We start from the raw sequence: 18,053 nt of genomic DNA, 5'->3' as shown, positions 1-18,053 counted from the left end.
TAGAGCTTCAACTTTCTTTTTCTCATCTACCCTGGAGGAGTCTTTAGTAGGCACAGGAAATGACAGACATCATGCTTTCTTTGGTGAAGTGCATGGTGTTCCTACCAGGGAAAGGTCTAGACATGCTGTGCAGGCCTCTGTCCTGGGCGCAAGGATCTGGCAAATCTACATGTCACACTTGGCAGTACACCCTGGACTCTTGAGTTCTTCCACCTAGGGACAGATTCTGTTTCTGGGCCAATGGAAAGGAATGCTTAATTCCGCAACAGAATATTGTCCTATCTGCTTCTATAATGAACCTCTCATGCAAGGTTTTGGATAAAGTGCCTCAATGCAGAGCACTGGTACTTCACTGAACTTCAGATGACAAGTTATAGGATGGATTTGTATCTCCTTGCTAATAAATATGCATGATAATAAAATTATCCAAATTTGAAGATAAGGTAAAAAATGATGATATAATTGTAAAAGACCATGCTAGAGCATTTGCTAAGAAGGCTGACTGAGTGAGTGAAGCTGCCTCACTCTGGAAGAATGCAGCTTTGAACAACTGCTTGGGGCTTGTGTAGTTTATGATCCTATAAAATTGATAAAGTATGCTGTGTTTCTTTCCAGTACAGAGTAAATACCCCCAAATTTAACAAAAGTTAATTTTTTATTATGTATTGAACGCACTTTATTGTTCCTTTTCTTCACTGACTATATAAAATGTCAGTTCCCAAATCTTCTTTTGAACTAGCTTTGCATCTTGCTGTTTCCCTCATTAAGTAAATGAAATTCTGATACATGTATTTTATTTGTTTGGGCATTATGTTTTTAACATTTTGAGAATTATAACTGACTCTTATGGAAGTCCCACTGAGCTGTTACATTCACTGGATTGGAAAACAGCTCATGGTTCAAGGAAATCACAAATGCAGCTTTAAATCTCTGACCTTCCTGATCAGTGACTCCTTGCTGAGTTGTGGCAGAAGACCTTCATTTTCTGAGTTCTTATATGTTAATTTCTAATACCTGTGATGTCTTAATCTTTCAAAAATTATAAAATGACAAACCTACAAATAATTGAGCACTGGTTGCAAAATGGTTAATGCCTCATTATTTTGTTTCTTATCTTTCAAAGAAGAGTCTGAAATTATCTGGTGTGGCTAGATCTGGAGTTTATCACAGCAATCTTTTATCCAGACTCACTCAGAGTCTTGTATATTTGGTTCTGGTTGGACACCTTTCTTTCTGGTTTTGAAACAGGTATACTCACTGCATGTGATGCCACTGTTTCAATGTGAAAATCTGTGAAAGGTTCCAAAGGTAAAATCAAGTCATCAACTTTCAGGTGTGTGTTAGTGTTTCTTTTGTTCCAGGAATTTCATAGCTTGGGGGGGGACTTAGTTTCACAAAGTGGAAGAAAAGCAGCAGCCCACAGGAGACTGTATGTCTTACAACTGAAGAAAGGGTGAAATACATAATAAATAATATATTCAGGGTAAGAAACTATCCTTTCTTAGAGGTCTGCCTACTTGAAAGGTTTTTGTGTGTGTGTTGGGGGGGTAGTGTTGGTCCATTTAACCCCACAGGAATTGTTTTTATATCTTTCTGTGCCCCTATTTTATTTCATCTAGAGATAAAGTTGTAAAACAGAGGTTGCAAGCCCTTTGTGATCTTGGGCATTTTATCTGTAAAAGAAGAGGTTTTATTTCTTGTTGTGTTAATATTAGTGTGAAATCTCTTCCTAGTATATAACACATTAGATTATAAAGTTTCTTAACTTAAAATAAGCTTTTTTTCTGAAGAGAATAAATGCTTCTACAAATCTAATGGAAATGCTCATATAAATCTAATGGAATCTAATTTGAGTATATAACGAAGAAATAAGCTAAACTGGTATGTCAGATATTCTAGACTTTTCAGAAAATTGCCTTCTCACAGAAGCTGTTAGCCCAGTCACTAATTTTGAAAATATTGTATGGAATATAATAAAAGAGCATACTTAACATTTTTAAGATTTTTTTTATGGAAATCCTAGTTAACAAAAGAATTTCCTAAACTGAAGTCAGCAAGGTGAAATGATAGAAGTTCCATCCCTCAGCTGCGCACAGAAATCGCAAGTTAACAATAGAGCAACGGAGGAGAGATTCTCCTGATAGATGTGAAGAAGATGCCATATTGTGGAGTCATGTGGCTTAGACCAAAGGGCAGTTTCAAGGAGCTCAGAGTAACCCCCACCAGTAGCCGGGGGTGGGGGAGTAAATGAGACCTCTGTACCACAGTCACAAGGACCTTAATTAAACAATTGGCATGAGCTCAGAAAAAGGCCTCCAAACTTTGTTAAGAGTACAGTCAGTCCTGGTCAGACAGACACCTTGATTTTAGCCTGATGAGACTGAGCATAGACCTCAACTAAGCCAGACCCAGACTACTGAGTCATGAAACCAGAGATAATAAATTTATATTCTTTTTTTTAAAAGATTTTATTTATTTACTTGACAGAGAGAGATAACAAGTAGGCAGAGAGGCAAGCAGAGAGAGAGAGGAGGAAGCAGGATCCCTGCCGAGCAGAGAGCCCGATGCGGGACTTGATCCCAGGACCCTGAGATCATGACCTGAGCCGAAGGCAGTGGCTTAACCCACTGAGCCACCCAGGGACCCATAAATTTATATTCTTTTCAGCAGGAAAGATGGTGGTAATTCATTATGCAGGAACAGAAAATTAATACAGTGTACATGCTACACCCTTCTTGCTTGAAGAAATGTAAATAGGTATATGTGATTATAGGGAAACATACAGTATGTATTTCTGAACCAAGCAGATCCTATGTACAACAGATAAAATTACCCCTTTCCCAATTTTCTCTATATCTGTAAGAAATAGAATTATTTCATTTACAATTGTAATTAGTGTGGATAATCAAGACTACAATAGAACCAATGATATTAAAGAAATACAATGTATATTTAAGGGGTATGCATGTATATGTCTTAATTAGGACTACAGTTTCTAATTATCAAAGGGAAAATACAGAGAGACTAATATCTTAAAGTAAAAACGTGTGGTTGTACTAGAAATTGAAAAAATATATTAAAACATAAATTTGTGGGAATACGAAAAGTGATAAAAAGCTTGAAAAAAATTGCACTTGATGTCTTTGGGTTTAAATACCTGCAGAAATGAGTAAAAAAAGAAACAATAAAATATGTTAAAATTTTGACGAAGTTAGCTCTGTTTGAATGTGTTTATTCAAAAGAAAAATAAGATCTTATGAGTTCATTACTGCCAATTGTTGTATTACTGCAAGACTCGAATATTGTTTTTTTCATTGTTAAAAGACAAATTGGTTTTGAATACTCATTTGCTCTTAAGGAGAGGTAGTGTATCTGCCCAGGTGTGAAAACTTTCTGTCATATTAGAATAACTTCATGGGCTTTTATGCTGAATTTGTCTTGGCTTTCATTATTTAAAAAATTACATACAAATGACAGAACTTCCTTACAGCTTAAACAGTTTAAAAGTCTTTACAATTATATTATCTCTGCTATATTTTTAAATAGACAATTATCATTCCAAGTAAAAGATGCCTGATCTAACAGAATAAGAATTAAATATGTAGGACTGAGTAAACTGCTGAGAAAAAAAATTGTGTTTTTAAAAATATATTATGGTTAGATTTTTAGACATTTCATTATTTGATCTATTAAGCAGTCTTCTTGATCTATACTTTCCCCTCTCCTGTTTTGATTTATGTACTTTTTTTTTCTTAGATTTGATTTATTTACTTGAGAGAGAGAGTGAGACAGCATGAGAAGGGGAAGGGTAAAAGGGAGAAGCAGACTCGATGAGAGAGAGAGAGAGTCCCTGATGAGGGACAAGATTCTAGGACTCCTGGATCATAATCTGAGCAGAAGGCCATTGCTTAATCAGCTGAGCCACCCAGGTGCCCTATGTACTTTTTCTTTTTAATTAACAGAACTTAAAGTGGAAACACACAGCAAAATTAGATACAAAACTGTAAGGGCCTATTTAGCCAGAGGGATTCCATCTTGGATTAAACAGTCATTTTGCTGTTTATGAAGTAAAACTTAAACTGTCCCTGCCCTCCTTCCCCCCAGGGGACTTACTTAAAAACAAGTCTGGGAAACCAGTCCCAGGTAACAAAGCCCAAATACAATGGTGGGTCAGGCCAGGTGGAAGTATCCAATCAGTGGGGGCACATACTGTCTCCCTAGCTATGAAGGAGTGTGGGTCCCACCTTTTGAGCGCCAATTCTGACCAAGGTGATAGGCTAGTTCAAATATCTAGTAGGGTAAATTATAATTCAATTGGTCACTTATGTGTGACCTAGCATGATTGTGCAGCTTTCTCTGTGTGTTACAATTTCATCAGCCACCTGTGAGTGGCCAGGCCCAACCACATGGTCTTTGCCCTTAAAAGTTTGTCTGTGAAGCAGAGAGAGGTCATCCTCTCTATAAGAGGCACGGCCCCCAACGTTCGGTTTGATTCGTGATGCTTGGTGCAAAATAAAGCTTTGCTTGACCTTCGCTTTGTATCAGTCTCACTCCTTTAATCACGGACCCATTATTGCGGGACCTTTCAGAAACATGCTTTCTTCTAGAACTGGAATTCAGCAAACACTCAAGAAAGCTATTGCTTGTGCTCAGTATTTGACATTCAGTGAATAAAAAGTGGCTTTTCATTTTTTTTTTTTTCTTTTTAAGTGTTATACCAGTTCTCATGTTCAGTGTGTGGGGGGAATTAAAGTTTTGTCTATTTGCTTGTTTTTGAGAAAATCATTAGCCACAACTTCTGTCCTCTGAGAGTCAGATTACTTAAACTTCAAAGCCAAATCTCTCTGACGACAACACTGAGTGAAATCTACCCATTGTGGAGATATGCTCTTCCTTGAGAAAGGACAAGGACATCAAATTGTTTTCTGGTTTTACTCAACTTTTTTTCCAAGTCTTAGCACACAAGGCATGTGTTCTTACAATGTAGCTCACATAGCACAGGTCTTCCCCAACTATACCAATTATTATACTTTCTGATTTCACACTTCTTAAAAAATTTTTCTTTTTCACTCTTTCAATTATTTTTACTCTTCTTTAGGCTACAGTTTGGCAAGGGAAATGCCTCTCTCTGCCTTGGGGCCATTCAGCAGGACTTTACAGTTGGTATACTAAACAAAGACCCCCCACCCTCCCATCTAGGAATAGGTGTTTTGATAGGGTCCACAGTCTACTCTTTTCTAAACCATTTGCTCTGTCAACTTCTACCCAGATCCAGTGTGGTTTTGCATTTAATTATCAGAGTCTTTTAAAAATTCTTGTATGTACTAATGGGCCCCTAGATTAGTTGCTCCTCATTTTTTCTCTAAGATCTATCCTTTCAAAGATAAGTATTAAAAAAAAATGTTTAATTAGCTGAATGGCTTAATTACATTAGCTCCTAATAAACGGTGTTTCTCCCACTCAGGAGTAATATTTTAGCTTTATGTCTGTCATCTTAGGTCAGGAAGTAATTGATGTAGTGGTGAAAAGAAAAACAAAAACAAATTTGGAGCTCCTGAGTTTATTATTTTAGTTTTACCATTTTCCAACTGTGTGACCCTGGGAAAGGTATTTAACATCTCTGATTTTTAGATTCCTAATATGCTAAATGGGACTATTAATAGTAGCTATCCCATAGACTTCCCATGGGAATTAAAGAAGATAAAATATGTAAAGAGCCTCAGATAGTGCTTGGTATATAAAAATGCTAGTTAGGTTATCATTACTATTTTTAGTAACAGAAACAATCCTATAAAATTCATTGCTTAACTAACTGCAAGGTATTGTTTATTGCATCTTTCATTAGATTATTCAAATTTCTTAAAGGAGAAGAAATTTCTTTCTGGTTTCTGTTCTAGGAACAGGGTTGTTTCTGCTAAGAAAGGGCTTGTTAAAAATTGATCATTTTTGTACTGCTTTGTATTGCTACTTGAGTATTCAAAACTCAAACCAAACCTACAGTCCCTTTTGTAGAAAATTAATTCTTTACAGAATATAATTTATATACTAACTTACATAAACCCTTCTTACATTTACTGTTAGATTGTACTTTGTTATCTCAGATTTAGAAAATTGATGCTTTATGTCAAGTAATCAGTTAGCAGAATATGAGAAAAGATAGTCACCCTAATTTTCTATGTAATTTCAATGATGTCTCTTAAATGCCAGTATAGTTTTCAGTTTTTTTCAATTAGTAGAAAAAACCTGTCAAGTGGGAAAATATGAGAATATTTTGCATAATATGCTACTGCACATTATTTCTTTATATTTGTATTATTTATTCTTAGGGAGCATTATCATATGGTAAATAAGAATACAATTATTATAGTTATATTTACATGCTGTCATCAAGTGTTTACTTTTATGTCTTTACATATAAGGAACCATATATTTTGTGGAAGATGCCTTTTATAAACATTACCAACATGAAGTGGGTTATATTATGAAAGTGAAAATTTTTCTTTGAAAGTAAAACTCAAGAAGAAAAATGCCAAACAAATTAAAACTCCTGACTATTCTAAAATCACCATGAAATTTTAGTATTTGATTCAAAATTGCTCTAATATCAGAGACATCAATGGCTTCTGGAGCTATAGTTAAAACTATCATTATGTGAAGACTAGACTAATTGCTATTTTCCTTCTTACTAAACAATTGCTTGAACTTCTTTAAACAATTTCCAATTGGCAATAATTTAAAAATATATTCTTAACATTCTGATTTAATCACAACATGGGAAACATGTAATGTTTCTATCTTCTGATTTTAAAATTTCATTTTAATTGGGATAGAAAATTTAGCTTCTAAAATACTTCTGAGTTTTTCTACTCAGGAGAGTTAGTGTTCAGTATTATTTTCCCTCTTTGCACAATCTTCTTAAGGTCAAATACCTGTTGTACAATCAAATTTTAAAATAATTTCTGGAGATTAGCAAGTGTTAAAGTAAATTTACTGAAGATCTTAGAATCCTACCAGAGTAGGTGTTTTAGCAAGTAAGGGTTATAAACTTTATTCTTTCCTCCATTCTTTTATCAAAAATTTTCGTACTAATACCATAGATAATAGTAAAAAGTGTTCTTTTATTGATCTAAGTAATTAGAACCCAAGAAAAACTACCTGAGGGAACAGCTTTGTGAGTCATTTTAATTTTCCACATAGATCTTTTTAGAAAAAAGTAAGGTCCCTAAAATTTTTGTATAGATAATCTCTGTGGTATTATGTTTTCTTGTATCTTCAGAAGACATACTTAACCAAAAGAAAAGGCAAAAGAAGAAGAAGAAAAAGAAAACATTTGTGCTGCCAATCCCCTTTGACAAACTACAGGATAAAAGAGTGGGAGGTCCCTTCACTAATTTAACTTGAATAGATTGGTTACACTATGAAAGGATTTCAATCTCAGATGAATTGGAGACTATGAAATGGAGCTTCTCCTTCATGAGCCCTCAAAAGAATGGAACCTAAGAACTGCGAGACTAATTTACATTAAATGCCTGATTTGCAAAAGACAGAGACTTGCCCCCTGATCAATGAACATTGATGAAGAATCTCTCCCCATCTTCAAGCCAATGAATTTCATGCTTAGACTCTGGCTGGATGGACTTGCCCCTCTGTACTCCTTGCCCATAAATACAGCCTGATCCAAACCATCAATGAGCTTGCCTGTAGCTTGCTATGGCATGCATTTCCCAAACTGCAGTTCCTCTGCTATTCCTGAAAAGACGTAATTTCTGGTCATTTGAGTTTGCCTCAGTTTACCTCCTTATGTTCAGGGTTGGCAACATGGTCATGTTGTATCACTTCCTCAATGTCACAAAGCTAGTTATCAGTAGGAATTTAATTATAAGAATGCGATGGTCTCTACCAGTTGCTTCCTCTGACACAGATGATGACATTTGTCTTGCAATAGTGGGGACAAATATACCAGTTCGCCAAGTTAATGAACTTCCTCAAAGATTGAGTTTTTTACTTTTGATGGTTATGGATTAGTGACAGACCGTAAGAAGCCAAAAGGCTGAATCAGGCTTAAATTCTAACATAATTACAGTGATGAGAAGGACACTTGGAAAAAGGGAGCAATAAAGAGGTTGTTCTCATGGTACAGGCCAAAATGTGAGAGCTTTCCCAATGATAGAGTGATAGTCTGAAGTGGAAAGATGAGGTAAACATTGGGGAGATAAAAATGACAGTTTTGGGACTGAACCTGAGGGAAGAGGAAGACATTGAGAATAATACCTCTAGCTTCTATCAGAAGTGAAGAACTAAGGAGTGAAAGACTGCCTTCACATTTCTCTCAGCTTTGTTAAACTTTATGAAAGTTCTTTCTGCCTCTAGGCCCCTCATTTCTGCCCATCCCCCATGCTGAACCACAGAGGTCCTCTCTCTCTTGGATCATTTACTTAGAAAACTAGTACTTGCAGATATTTTTCTGTGCCCCTTTGAGATATAAATCATTTTAAGAGCCTCGTGCCAGTTTCCTAACCCAAGGCTGTGATTCTCACAGACCTGAAAACCTGCTCTTTGAAATGTAATCATCAAGGAAAATGTCATCCCTATCCTTTAGTCACTGTGGGAAGACAGTCATCTATCTCCAGTTTGCAAAACCACCTTTTATGATAATGATATGAGATGATTATTTTCCTTTTGGATAAAGCAAATTGGCTAAGACAGATGGTCACTCCAGCTATTCTGTTGGTCTTGTTATTTTGTCATTCTAGCTCTACCCTGACATTTGCTTTTCTGAACTTCTATTGATTTTTATCTCAGATAACAGTGCATGAACTAATAACTCAGTAAAGATGTATTTTTCATTTGGGGTACTCAGTTAAGACTAAGCATTCCATCAATACTTGCCTTCTCAGTTTCTGTGTCTATCTGTTCATCCAGCACAAATATTAAATTTTGAAAGGGAAATTATATTAGTGTTTTGGGATTGCCGTAATTAAGTACCACAAACTGCATGGCTTAAAATAAGAGAAATTTGTGGTCTCACTGGTCTAGAGGTTAGAAGTCCAATACATGGTGTTCTCAGGACTCTGTGAAACTGGCAATCCTAATGTTCCCTGGCTTATAGATGCATCACTTTAATTGGTTCCTCCATCTGCACATGGCCATTTTCTCCCTGTGTATTTTCACACCATCTTCCCTCTAATAAGTGTCTGGTTCTAAATTCCCCTCTCCTCATAAGGAGGAGCTGTCTTGGGCTAGGGGATCACTCTATTCCACTATGAGGTCTTTTTAACTAATTTGATATGGAACAACTCTACTTTCAAATCAAAGTCGCATGCTGAGGTACTGGATGTTATGACTGATGAGGGAACAGGAGGCTGGCTGAGGATGGAGCAGGGGCTGGCACCTTGCACCCCCTCTCCACCCACTCCCCTTGGTAATATGTGTGACATTCCACAGGCACCCCTGACTGCCCTAAAAGAAGAACAAATAGTTAACTTGCAGAGATCATAGTCCTGCAAGGCAGGAGTCTCTCTTGGTTTATAAATGTCCTTGAGATTTACAACAAAGAAGTTACCTTATCAATAGCCCAATTTCCAAAGATACATAACTCAGTTTCTCAAGCCCTAATGTCACCCTCCCCTCCATAAAAAACTGAAGGAGACGGAGGTAGAAGGAAAAGTAAATAAAGTTAAATTTCTTTTAAGACCTAAATCTCACTAACAAGGACGTTTGATAGCAGGAATGTAACATTCCACCAGGAGACTCCCAATTGTCTTTATGTTAGTGCCTCATTAGAGGGAAAGTGGCCTTGGCTTGATAGTAACCAGGCCTTCCATATCCTGACAGTCTTCTTTATCCCAATAGCCCTTCTGAACAACCCTTTGTCCTCACCTACCCAACTCCTGTGTATATAACCAGCCACTCCTCACAACCCGGGGCAGCAGCATCTCCGTCTGCCCACGGGTCCTGTCCCCGTGCTTTAATAAACCACCATTTTGCACCAAAGATGTCTTAAGAATTCTTTCTTTAGTCTTCAGCTCCGAACCTCTCCCCACCGAACCTGACTTAGGTTCTGGGACTTCATCATGACCTCAAGATATCTTTGGGGGGACAGAATTCAACCCTTAATAGAGGTTAAAGGATGATACCATGTTTTCAAATTCATAGCTCATAATTAAGTTCTCAGGGTACTTATACCTAATAACCTTCTGTTTATCTTAGATAAAACTTGATGGAATTTGAATCAATCCAACAACTTGGGAAACACAAATACCAAGTCCTTTTATCATAAAGATCTCTCAAATATTTTTGGGAAAGCATATATTATTATGTAATTTTTACTTTGGTGATGGGTTTGATGTTTAGTAACTGTTAAAAATGATATAAAAGATATACTTGTAAAAATATAACATTCCTGTAAAAATATAACATTTGATGTTTAGTAACTGTTAAAATGATATAAAAGATATACTTGTAAAAATATAACATTCCATCCATGTTGTCGCAAATGGCAAGATTTCAACATGGATGGAACTAGAGCGTATCATGCTTAGTGAAATAAGTCAAGCAGAGAAAGACAACTATCATATGATCTCCCTGATATGAGGAAGTGGTGATGCAACATGGGGGCTTAAGTGGGTAGGAGAAGAATAAATGAAACAAGATGGGATTGGGAGGGAGACAAACCATAAGTGACTCTTAATCTCACAAAACAAACTGAGGGTTGCTGGGGGGAGGGGGTTTGGGAAAAGGGGGTGGGATTATGGACATTGGGGAGTGTATTTGCTTTGGTGAGTGCTGTGAAGTGTGTAACCTGGTGATTCACAGACCTGTACCCCTGGGGATAAAAATATATGTTTATAAAAAATAAAAATTAAAAAAAAATATATAACATTCCTTGTAATTCAGAAACTACCACTTGGTGGCAAGATAATGCTGCTCTTAATGTTCCTAACAGTGACCTAAATACTTGCTCTTTTGAATTATGAATCCTTGATAAATCTGAAGTAGGCTTGTAAAGGGAGTCAGGCAAAATCACAGGTACTCTTTTTTTTTTTTTAAGAAAATAATTTGCATAATGAAAGTGACTCTGGTAAAATACACATGTAAAATCCAATTCAAATAATGAGTTAATTTGATTGACTACCTTTAAAAATATATCTAAAATGAAACATGAAAATGAATGAGAAAATAATTACTCTACAGATATATTTCACGTCTGAATGTTTTTCTAAAATTCTAGCCCAAGATGTGGGTGTCATAAAATATTTTTCAATTTTAACCCATTTGGTTGAATATAACTATTCAAACCAGTAGTTATATTTATCTCCTGGTGGAACTTTAGAACGTCACCCTGTATTATTGAACTGCTGCCACTTTTTACAAAATTAATGAAGTTTCTGGCAGAAAAAATAAATTCCTTACTCACCTTATCAGTGGTGTGGTCTCACAGTGTTATACTTAGAAAATGTACAGGATTTGTTTAATGAGACCATGTTCTTTCTAAAAGGAACATAGAAGGAACATAACTGTTAGAACTGTAGAAATACATTTGTGTGACAGAAATACATTATTTGGTCATAAAGAATATGAAAGATTTAATGATATTCTTGAGCAAAGGTGGTTGCATATAAATTAGTTGTTTTGTTGTCAATTGATTTTTTTAACACTTAGTTTTTTAATAAATAATTATTCTAGGGAATATTTGAAGGCAAGGAGTAGCCTCTAACTGGCATCGAAGAAATAAGGGTTTGAACTATTCTATTTTGGTATTATTTTGAGGCAATGTATTATAGAAGTTAGGTAAGATTTGGCCTCAGAACACTTGTCTTGAGTCCCACTTATATCATCTGTTAACTATGCAACCTGAGCAAATTACTTGATTTCATTTCACCTCAGTTTCATCACTTGTAAAATGGGGGGGGGGGGGGGTAATAGTACCAGCTTCATAGTGTTGATGTAAATATTAAGTAGAATTATCCATTGTAGGTGCTTATCATAGTATCTCTTATATTGCAAACATAAAATATTATTTTTCTTGTTATTTTTCCTAACCATCCAAGGGCACACATTTCTCAAAGATGAAGAGTATCTTAGAAAGATCTCAGGAAAGATGATGCTACCAAATTTCCTTTTCCCAAGCCATTTCATAGCTTACTAACAATTTTCAAGTAGGCAAAGATTATGGGGTCCTTGGGTTGCTGACAGAAGATCAATTTCTCTTACTCTCTTTGGCTTGTGGTGCTTTGCTTTGGCTGGCAACTAGAATTCAAAGAATGCCTGGAGGTGTTGCATTTTCTGGGAAAATGCTAGAGCTCTGTAGTGTTAATGCTGACTATAGCTCCACAATGAGCTTTTGAACTTCTGTGCCATTCCCTTTAATGAATATTGCCAGGGGCTTCCAACTTTTAAACTTTTATTCTCCTTTTTTTCCCCACATTTCTTAATCTCTGAACATATTACCAAAAATGATAGAGATACCACAATGTCACTCAGAGTGCTGAAATAGTCTAGTCTATGGTGATTGTCATTGGGAAAGGGGTGATGCTATATCAAAGCAACAGACTCAGAATGTATTTACCGATAATGTGTTAGACAAGTACTCCTTTTTAATTTTAAGGTTGGTTATTTGTTAGTTTAATAATGTAATTTACCATAAACAATACGGGAATACATAAATAAAGCACTTTTGGAAATTAAGTTTAAATTCTAAGAAATATTTTTTACAAAAATATACAGCATCTCAGGACTTCAAGCTTGTTTTCGCATATTTATAGGTGGCTTTTGATGTTTGTGAAATAAATAAGTTCTTTTAAAAATTTGTTCTGGCAGAATCACCTTCTATCACAAACAATTAGTATCACCATAGCTCTTTGATTTGAGGGAATCAAAGAGCACTGGAATATCAACACACAGCACAGTAGACAGAGATATGAAAATGAGCCAGAGACTATTAAGGGGGATAAGAATAGTATTTTTTTTCTCTTAACCATTTCTACTCAAAATTCAAAGAAATAGAAAACAAACAAACGAACCCACCCCCCCCCCAAAAAAAAAAACCAAGAAAGAAATAAGCAAAAAACATGATCATGCTTAGCTCTTTGCTGTTGTAGTCAAAAATAGGCTACACATTTATAGCTATATACCAAAAAAGCCTGGCCAGTTTAGTGACAATTCTGGAAATAATAAGATATAAGATAGTGGTGGGGACAGAAAGGATTAAAAATTCTTAAAAGTTTAAATTTAATGCTTATTTATTGGATGTTGATGTACATTCCTGTATCGTAGAGAAAAAAGCTTCCAACAAGTTATGGCTCACCCTGTTATAGGCTCAGTTCATCAAACATCATAGTACTCTTCTCACCTATTTTTCTTTTTCTTTTTTTTTTTTTTAATGTTTCAAGTTTTTATTTAAATCCTAGTTAGTTAACATATAGTATAATATTAGTTACTGTCAAGTGTAAAATTCAGTGATTTATTCTTCCTGCCTATTTCTAAAGTCAGTCACAGAAGGGCAAATGCTAGATGACTCTGCTTACTTGAGATGTATTAAATAGCCAAACTTACAGAAATAGAAAAGAAAGCTAATTGCCCGAGGCCAGGGAGAGGGGAAAATGGAGAGCTGCTGTTCAATGGCTATAGTTTCTGTTACATAAGATGCATAAATTCTAGTTATCTGCTGCATAATATCATGCCTATAGTTAACCACAATACTATAGTGCATACTTAAAAATGTGTTAAGAAAAAAAATTAAGTGAGTATATCTTATGTTGTGTTCTTAGATTTTTAATGATTCATTTTATTTACTTTTATAGAAGAGTTTCTGAAATTTACTCTCCTCCACCCCCCACAATGTAAACAACTTGGGATTTATTTGTATTTCCCACCCTTCTCAGTTGCACATAGTGAATGTTTGTTGATAACTGATATGAGCTTCCTAATACTGTTCCCTTTAGAATTTTCAAATATTGTATTTATGGCATATGGAATTGCTGTAAATAGACACTCCATAGCTTCCTAATACTGTTCCCTTTAGAATTTTCAAATATTGTATTTATGGCATATGGAATTGCTGTAAATAGACACTCCATAGTGTACAACATATATATGCTGTGGATACAGAGAGTGAAGCACTGGCCGGCCTCTAGGGCAAAGCCTATTAGGGTAGAAGTAATTAGACACGTGTCTCAGAGTTGTATTCTCACCATGCATGTGCAAAAACTCAATCAAGCTTCTTAAGTTGAACGTCAACAGGAAAAAAAGTGGTTGTATTTAACTAAATCTTAAAATTATATAAGAATGATGAATAAACTATATGATCAATTTACTAATTTCTTACTACATCATTTCTTTAGTGACTGACATTCCTCTGCCCTTTATCTATTTCTAAAATTGTAAAGTCTTTAAAAAAAATGGGATAAAGAATCTGAAGGTTTTGCTCCTGAACATAACTGAACAAAAGGAGGTAAGATTATCATGGGTACAATGTGCCATGTGTGTCTTATGGTAGAGATCACCTCCCGGGATACACAGTGCTCACAGTACGAGCATCCCTCAAAACTAGGCATGCAGAGACAGAGGAGTCTGCAGAATCAGAAGGTGTAATTGATTCTCAAAAACATAGAGAAATCCTTTCACGAAGACCCTGTTATAGAAAAATACTGAATGAACTTTCCTCTGATGTGCCTGGTGTTCCCAAAATTGAAGAAGAAAAATCAGAGGAAGAAGGAACGCCACCTAACATCGCTACCATGGCAGTACCGACTAGCATATATCAGACTAGCACGGAGCAATACAGTATGTATGCTGCAATTCACTATGTTACAGTGCTAGCTTTAAGTCTTCTCTAGTTACATTGAAGCAACGTGGGTTTGGCATTCAATTGTTCCATTTAAAAAGGCATCATAATATCTAAACTGTGTGTATCATAGAATGAAAAGTACATGTTAAAGAAGTAAGAGATTTAGGGGCACCTGGGTGGCTCAGTGGGTTAAAGCCTCTGCCTTTGGCTCAGGTCATGATCCCGGGGTCCTAGGATCGAGCCCCATGTTGGGCTCTCTGCTCAGCGGGGACCCTGCTTCCTCCTCTCTCTCTGCCTGCTTCCCTGCCAACTTGTGATCCCTGTCTATCAAATAAATAAATAAAATCTTAAAAAAAAAAAAAAGAAGTGAGAAATTTGTACTGAGACCTGTCATATACTTTTGAAAAGTTAAAGTAGTTTTACTGAATTTGGGGTAAAAATAAAGGAAGGGTTTGCCTATTTATATGTTTATATTCATGTCTGATAAAAATTTTAAACTTACTGTTTTTTGTTATCTTTATAAGATACATGCAAACATAAGATATAAATGTCTGTATTTCATTCTTGTTGGCTTTTGTTACCAACAATTATATATTATGCTTACTAATCTAAAAGAGGTACATAATGTTTCCTAAATTGTTTTAAATGTAATTATGTTTTCACTAGTCTTTATTAATTTGTGCTGCAGCTTTTTCTAGAAGAGAATGGAAAAATGATTTATTTTTTTAAAAGTACAACAATTGGACAGATCATTTTATTTGAAATTTTAAACATCAAAAGCTGTAAATAAACAGATATGTTCACAAAAAAAAAAACCACAAAACAAACAAACAAACAAAAACTAGACATGGAAAAAATGGAAGAATAGTACCTAACCATTGCCCTCCCATCACTGTTTTCAAGTTACTCCAGGTGGCCATTCTTGCTCTGGTAATCTATTATGTTTTTGATACATTAATACTGTTGATTACAACTTCTGTCACCTCTAAATGACTTTTGACTGAAATTTAAGAACTTGCTTTCTTTTTTGACAGGGTAGATTGCCCGTCTTTGTTTTCTTATTTTAGCAAGAAGGGTTTATGATTTTTTATTGTTGTTCAAGCTTTTGAGGCATTGCCCCATAGCTTAAATTTTTGTGCATTATTTATGGATACTTAGGAAACAATCTGTAAGAGAGACTACAGCAAACATTTCAGTCAATTATCAAAAATGTCTATAAAATTTCAAAGGAAAAAAAGGCAAGCAAAAAATATAAATTACTTAAAAACTCACCATAGTAAAACAAACAAACAAACAAACAAAAACACTGTATGAAGAAATAACCATGTTTTCTCATTAGGGCTTAAATAATGTGGGGACAGCCTAATATTCATAATACGAATGTATATGACTTCCATGTAGTTTTTTAAGATTTTATAAATTATTACTTCAAATAAGTTTGGGCTAAAGCACCTAATATTTATAATTTGTGTTAATTATAGAATTATCAAAATAAAAGTCATATTATTTGTGACAAGTAGAAATTATCAATGCAAGTGTGTATTTTCACAGTAACATTTTGGAGATCAACTGAAATTTTATTAAAAATATACTTTCTAGGGGCATCTGAGTGGTATATGGGGTTGAGCATGGTTCTCTTGGTTTTGGCTCAGATCCTGATCTCGGGGTTCTGAGATCAGCACTGTGTCAGGCTTCCAGCTGAGTGTGGAGTCTGCTTAAAACTCTCTCCCTCTTCTTCTGCCCCTCCCTCCAGTGCTTGCTTGTGTGCTCTCTCTCTCTCTAAACTAAATAAATAAATCTTTAATAAATATATATTTTTATATGAATCTGTCTAAACTATAGATATTACCATATATAAATTTTACAATTTCTTTAGAATTAAAAAAAGTAACAGTATAAGGAATTTAGAGATGATTTAGATCATGGGGTGGGGGTGAAAGTAAAGATGAGAGATTTCATTCTTATTAGAGATAAAAACATAGTAAGAAAAAAAAACTGAAAAATACTCAGGCTGTTATGTTTCTTCACTGAATATCTACTTTTTTTTCTAAACTAGACAAAACTGATACATGCATTGCTTATCTAAATTTGGGTAATATTCTCCTTTGAATGATCATAAAAAAAAACACACACACACAAGAGATTTGACAGGAGCTATATAATTTCTTTCAAATATAGTTATCCTGGATTTTCACATCATAATCTGTATAAATCTATATGTAATAAGCTTAATGTTAATAAATCATCAAGATTTGGGATTCTTCTCACAATTTAGGATCTTTTAATAGAGACTCTAACAATTGCTAAAGGCACTAGAAACTAAGTGGAGTTGAGGACAAAGGATTAGTAGGAGTAATAAATCAGGAAAAAATCTTTGCCAAATAGTTTTTTAAAATCTCAATAGATATAAACTAAGTAGTTTATAAAATACATTCTAGCAAATTAGAGTACCTTGAAAAATATGATACTTATTCACAAATTCTATAAAAATTTCTATTTCCATACCTAAAGACAACAACTTCACTAGCAAAAATTTTCAAAGACAATTCAATAAATTCATGTTTGTTGTATAAAAAACGGGTCCTTCTTCAAATTTCACCTCCCTGGGGTAAAACGAGGGTGAAGACAGGTAGATGCTCTGATATAATTGTTCTTCAGCAGACCAGACTATTTCTGTCTATGAACTTGATGGGCTAGCACACATCTTGGGCTTTGGCCTAGATGCGCAAATTGTTCTAGGGCTGATTGAACTACCTGAGGGAACACTGTGGGGAACTAAAGATAGGAACAATACCTCATCTCTTCTCTTCTTTGATCAGAGAACCATGTACATCATGGTTTACCTGTCAAGTAGCTATAATCCTAACTTTGAGCAGCACTTAGTTCTGTGCCTTGTTAAGAATAGATGCTTAATATTTATTGAGTGGGAACTAATCAACTTCTTTCCCTGCGATTGTCTTTTTTGCTCATCTAAACATATGCACATTTAAAAAAAATTATTTCTTTGAGAGAGAGAGAGAGAGAGGCAGAGGGAGAGGGAGAAGCAGGCTCCCCTGAGCAAGGAGCCCAACCCAGGGTGCGCAATCCCAGGACCCTGAGATCATGACCCAAGCTAAAGGCAGATGCTTAACCGACTGAGTCACCAGGTGCCCAATATATGCACATTTATATGCACTTATGCATACAATCTTTCCTCAGTTAGTGTGCTTTCACCTCTATTGACTATTTTACTAACAAAGGATTAAAAAAAAAAAAAAAACCTCTC

General features: G+C 35.2%; 1 protein-coding gene across 1 annotated transcript; it reads left to right on the top strand.

The window, feature by feature from the left end:
• Nucleotides 1-7,688: 7,688 nt before the first annotated feature.
• Nucleotides 7,689-14,948, top strand: LOC131837226 (cAMP-responsive element modulator-like). The gene is made up of 2 exons (XM_059183424.1): nucleotides 7,689-7,759; nucleotides 14,498-14,948. Exons 1-2 carry the CDS (start codon nucleotides 7,689-7,691, stop codon nucleotides 14,835-14,837), a joined length of 411 nt encoding a protein of 136 aa, XP_059039407.1. The 3' UTR covers nucleotides 14,838-14,948.
• Nucleotides 14,949-18,053: the final 3,105 nt, after the last annotated feature.

This window comes from Mustela lutreola, chromosome 7 (genome assembly GCF_030435805.1).
Source record: "Mustela lutreola isolate mMusLut2 chromosome 7, mMusLut2.pri, whole genome shotgun sequence".
Taxonomy (NCBI): domain Eukaryota; kingdom Metazoa; phylum Chordata; class Mammalia; order Carnivora; family Mustelidae; genus Mustela; species Mustela lutreola.
Note: the sequence above shows the minus strand (reverse complement) of the source record. Positions and strands in the feature narration are given on the sequence as shown.

What these genes read in the sequence shown, in the direction of transcription:
- LOC131837226 (XM_059183424.1), top strand. Translation starts at nt 7,689, where the DNA reads ATGAGCTTGCCTGTAGCTTGCTATGGCATGCATTTCCCAAACTGCAGT. An exon ending in TCTGCTATTCCTGAAAAGAC is followed by an intron (nt 7,760 to 14,497) that starts GTAATTTCTGGT and finishes GTCTTATGGTAG; the next exon opens with AGATCACCTCCCGGGATACA.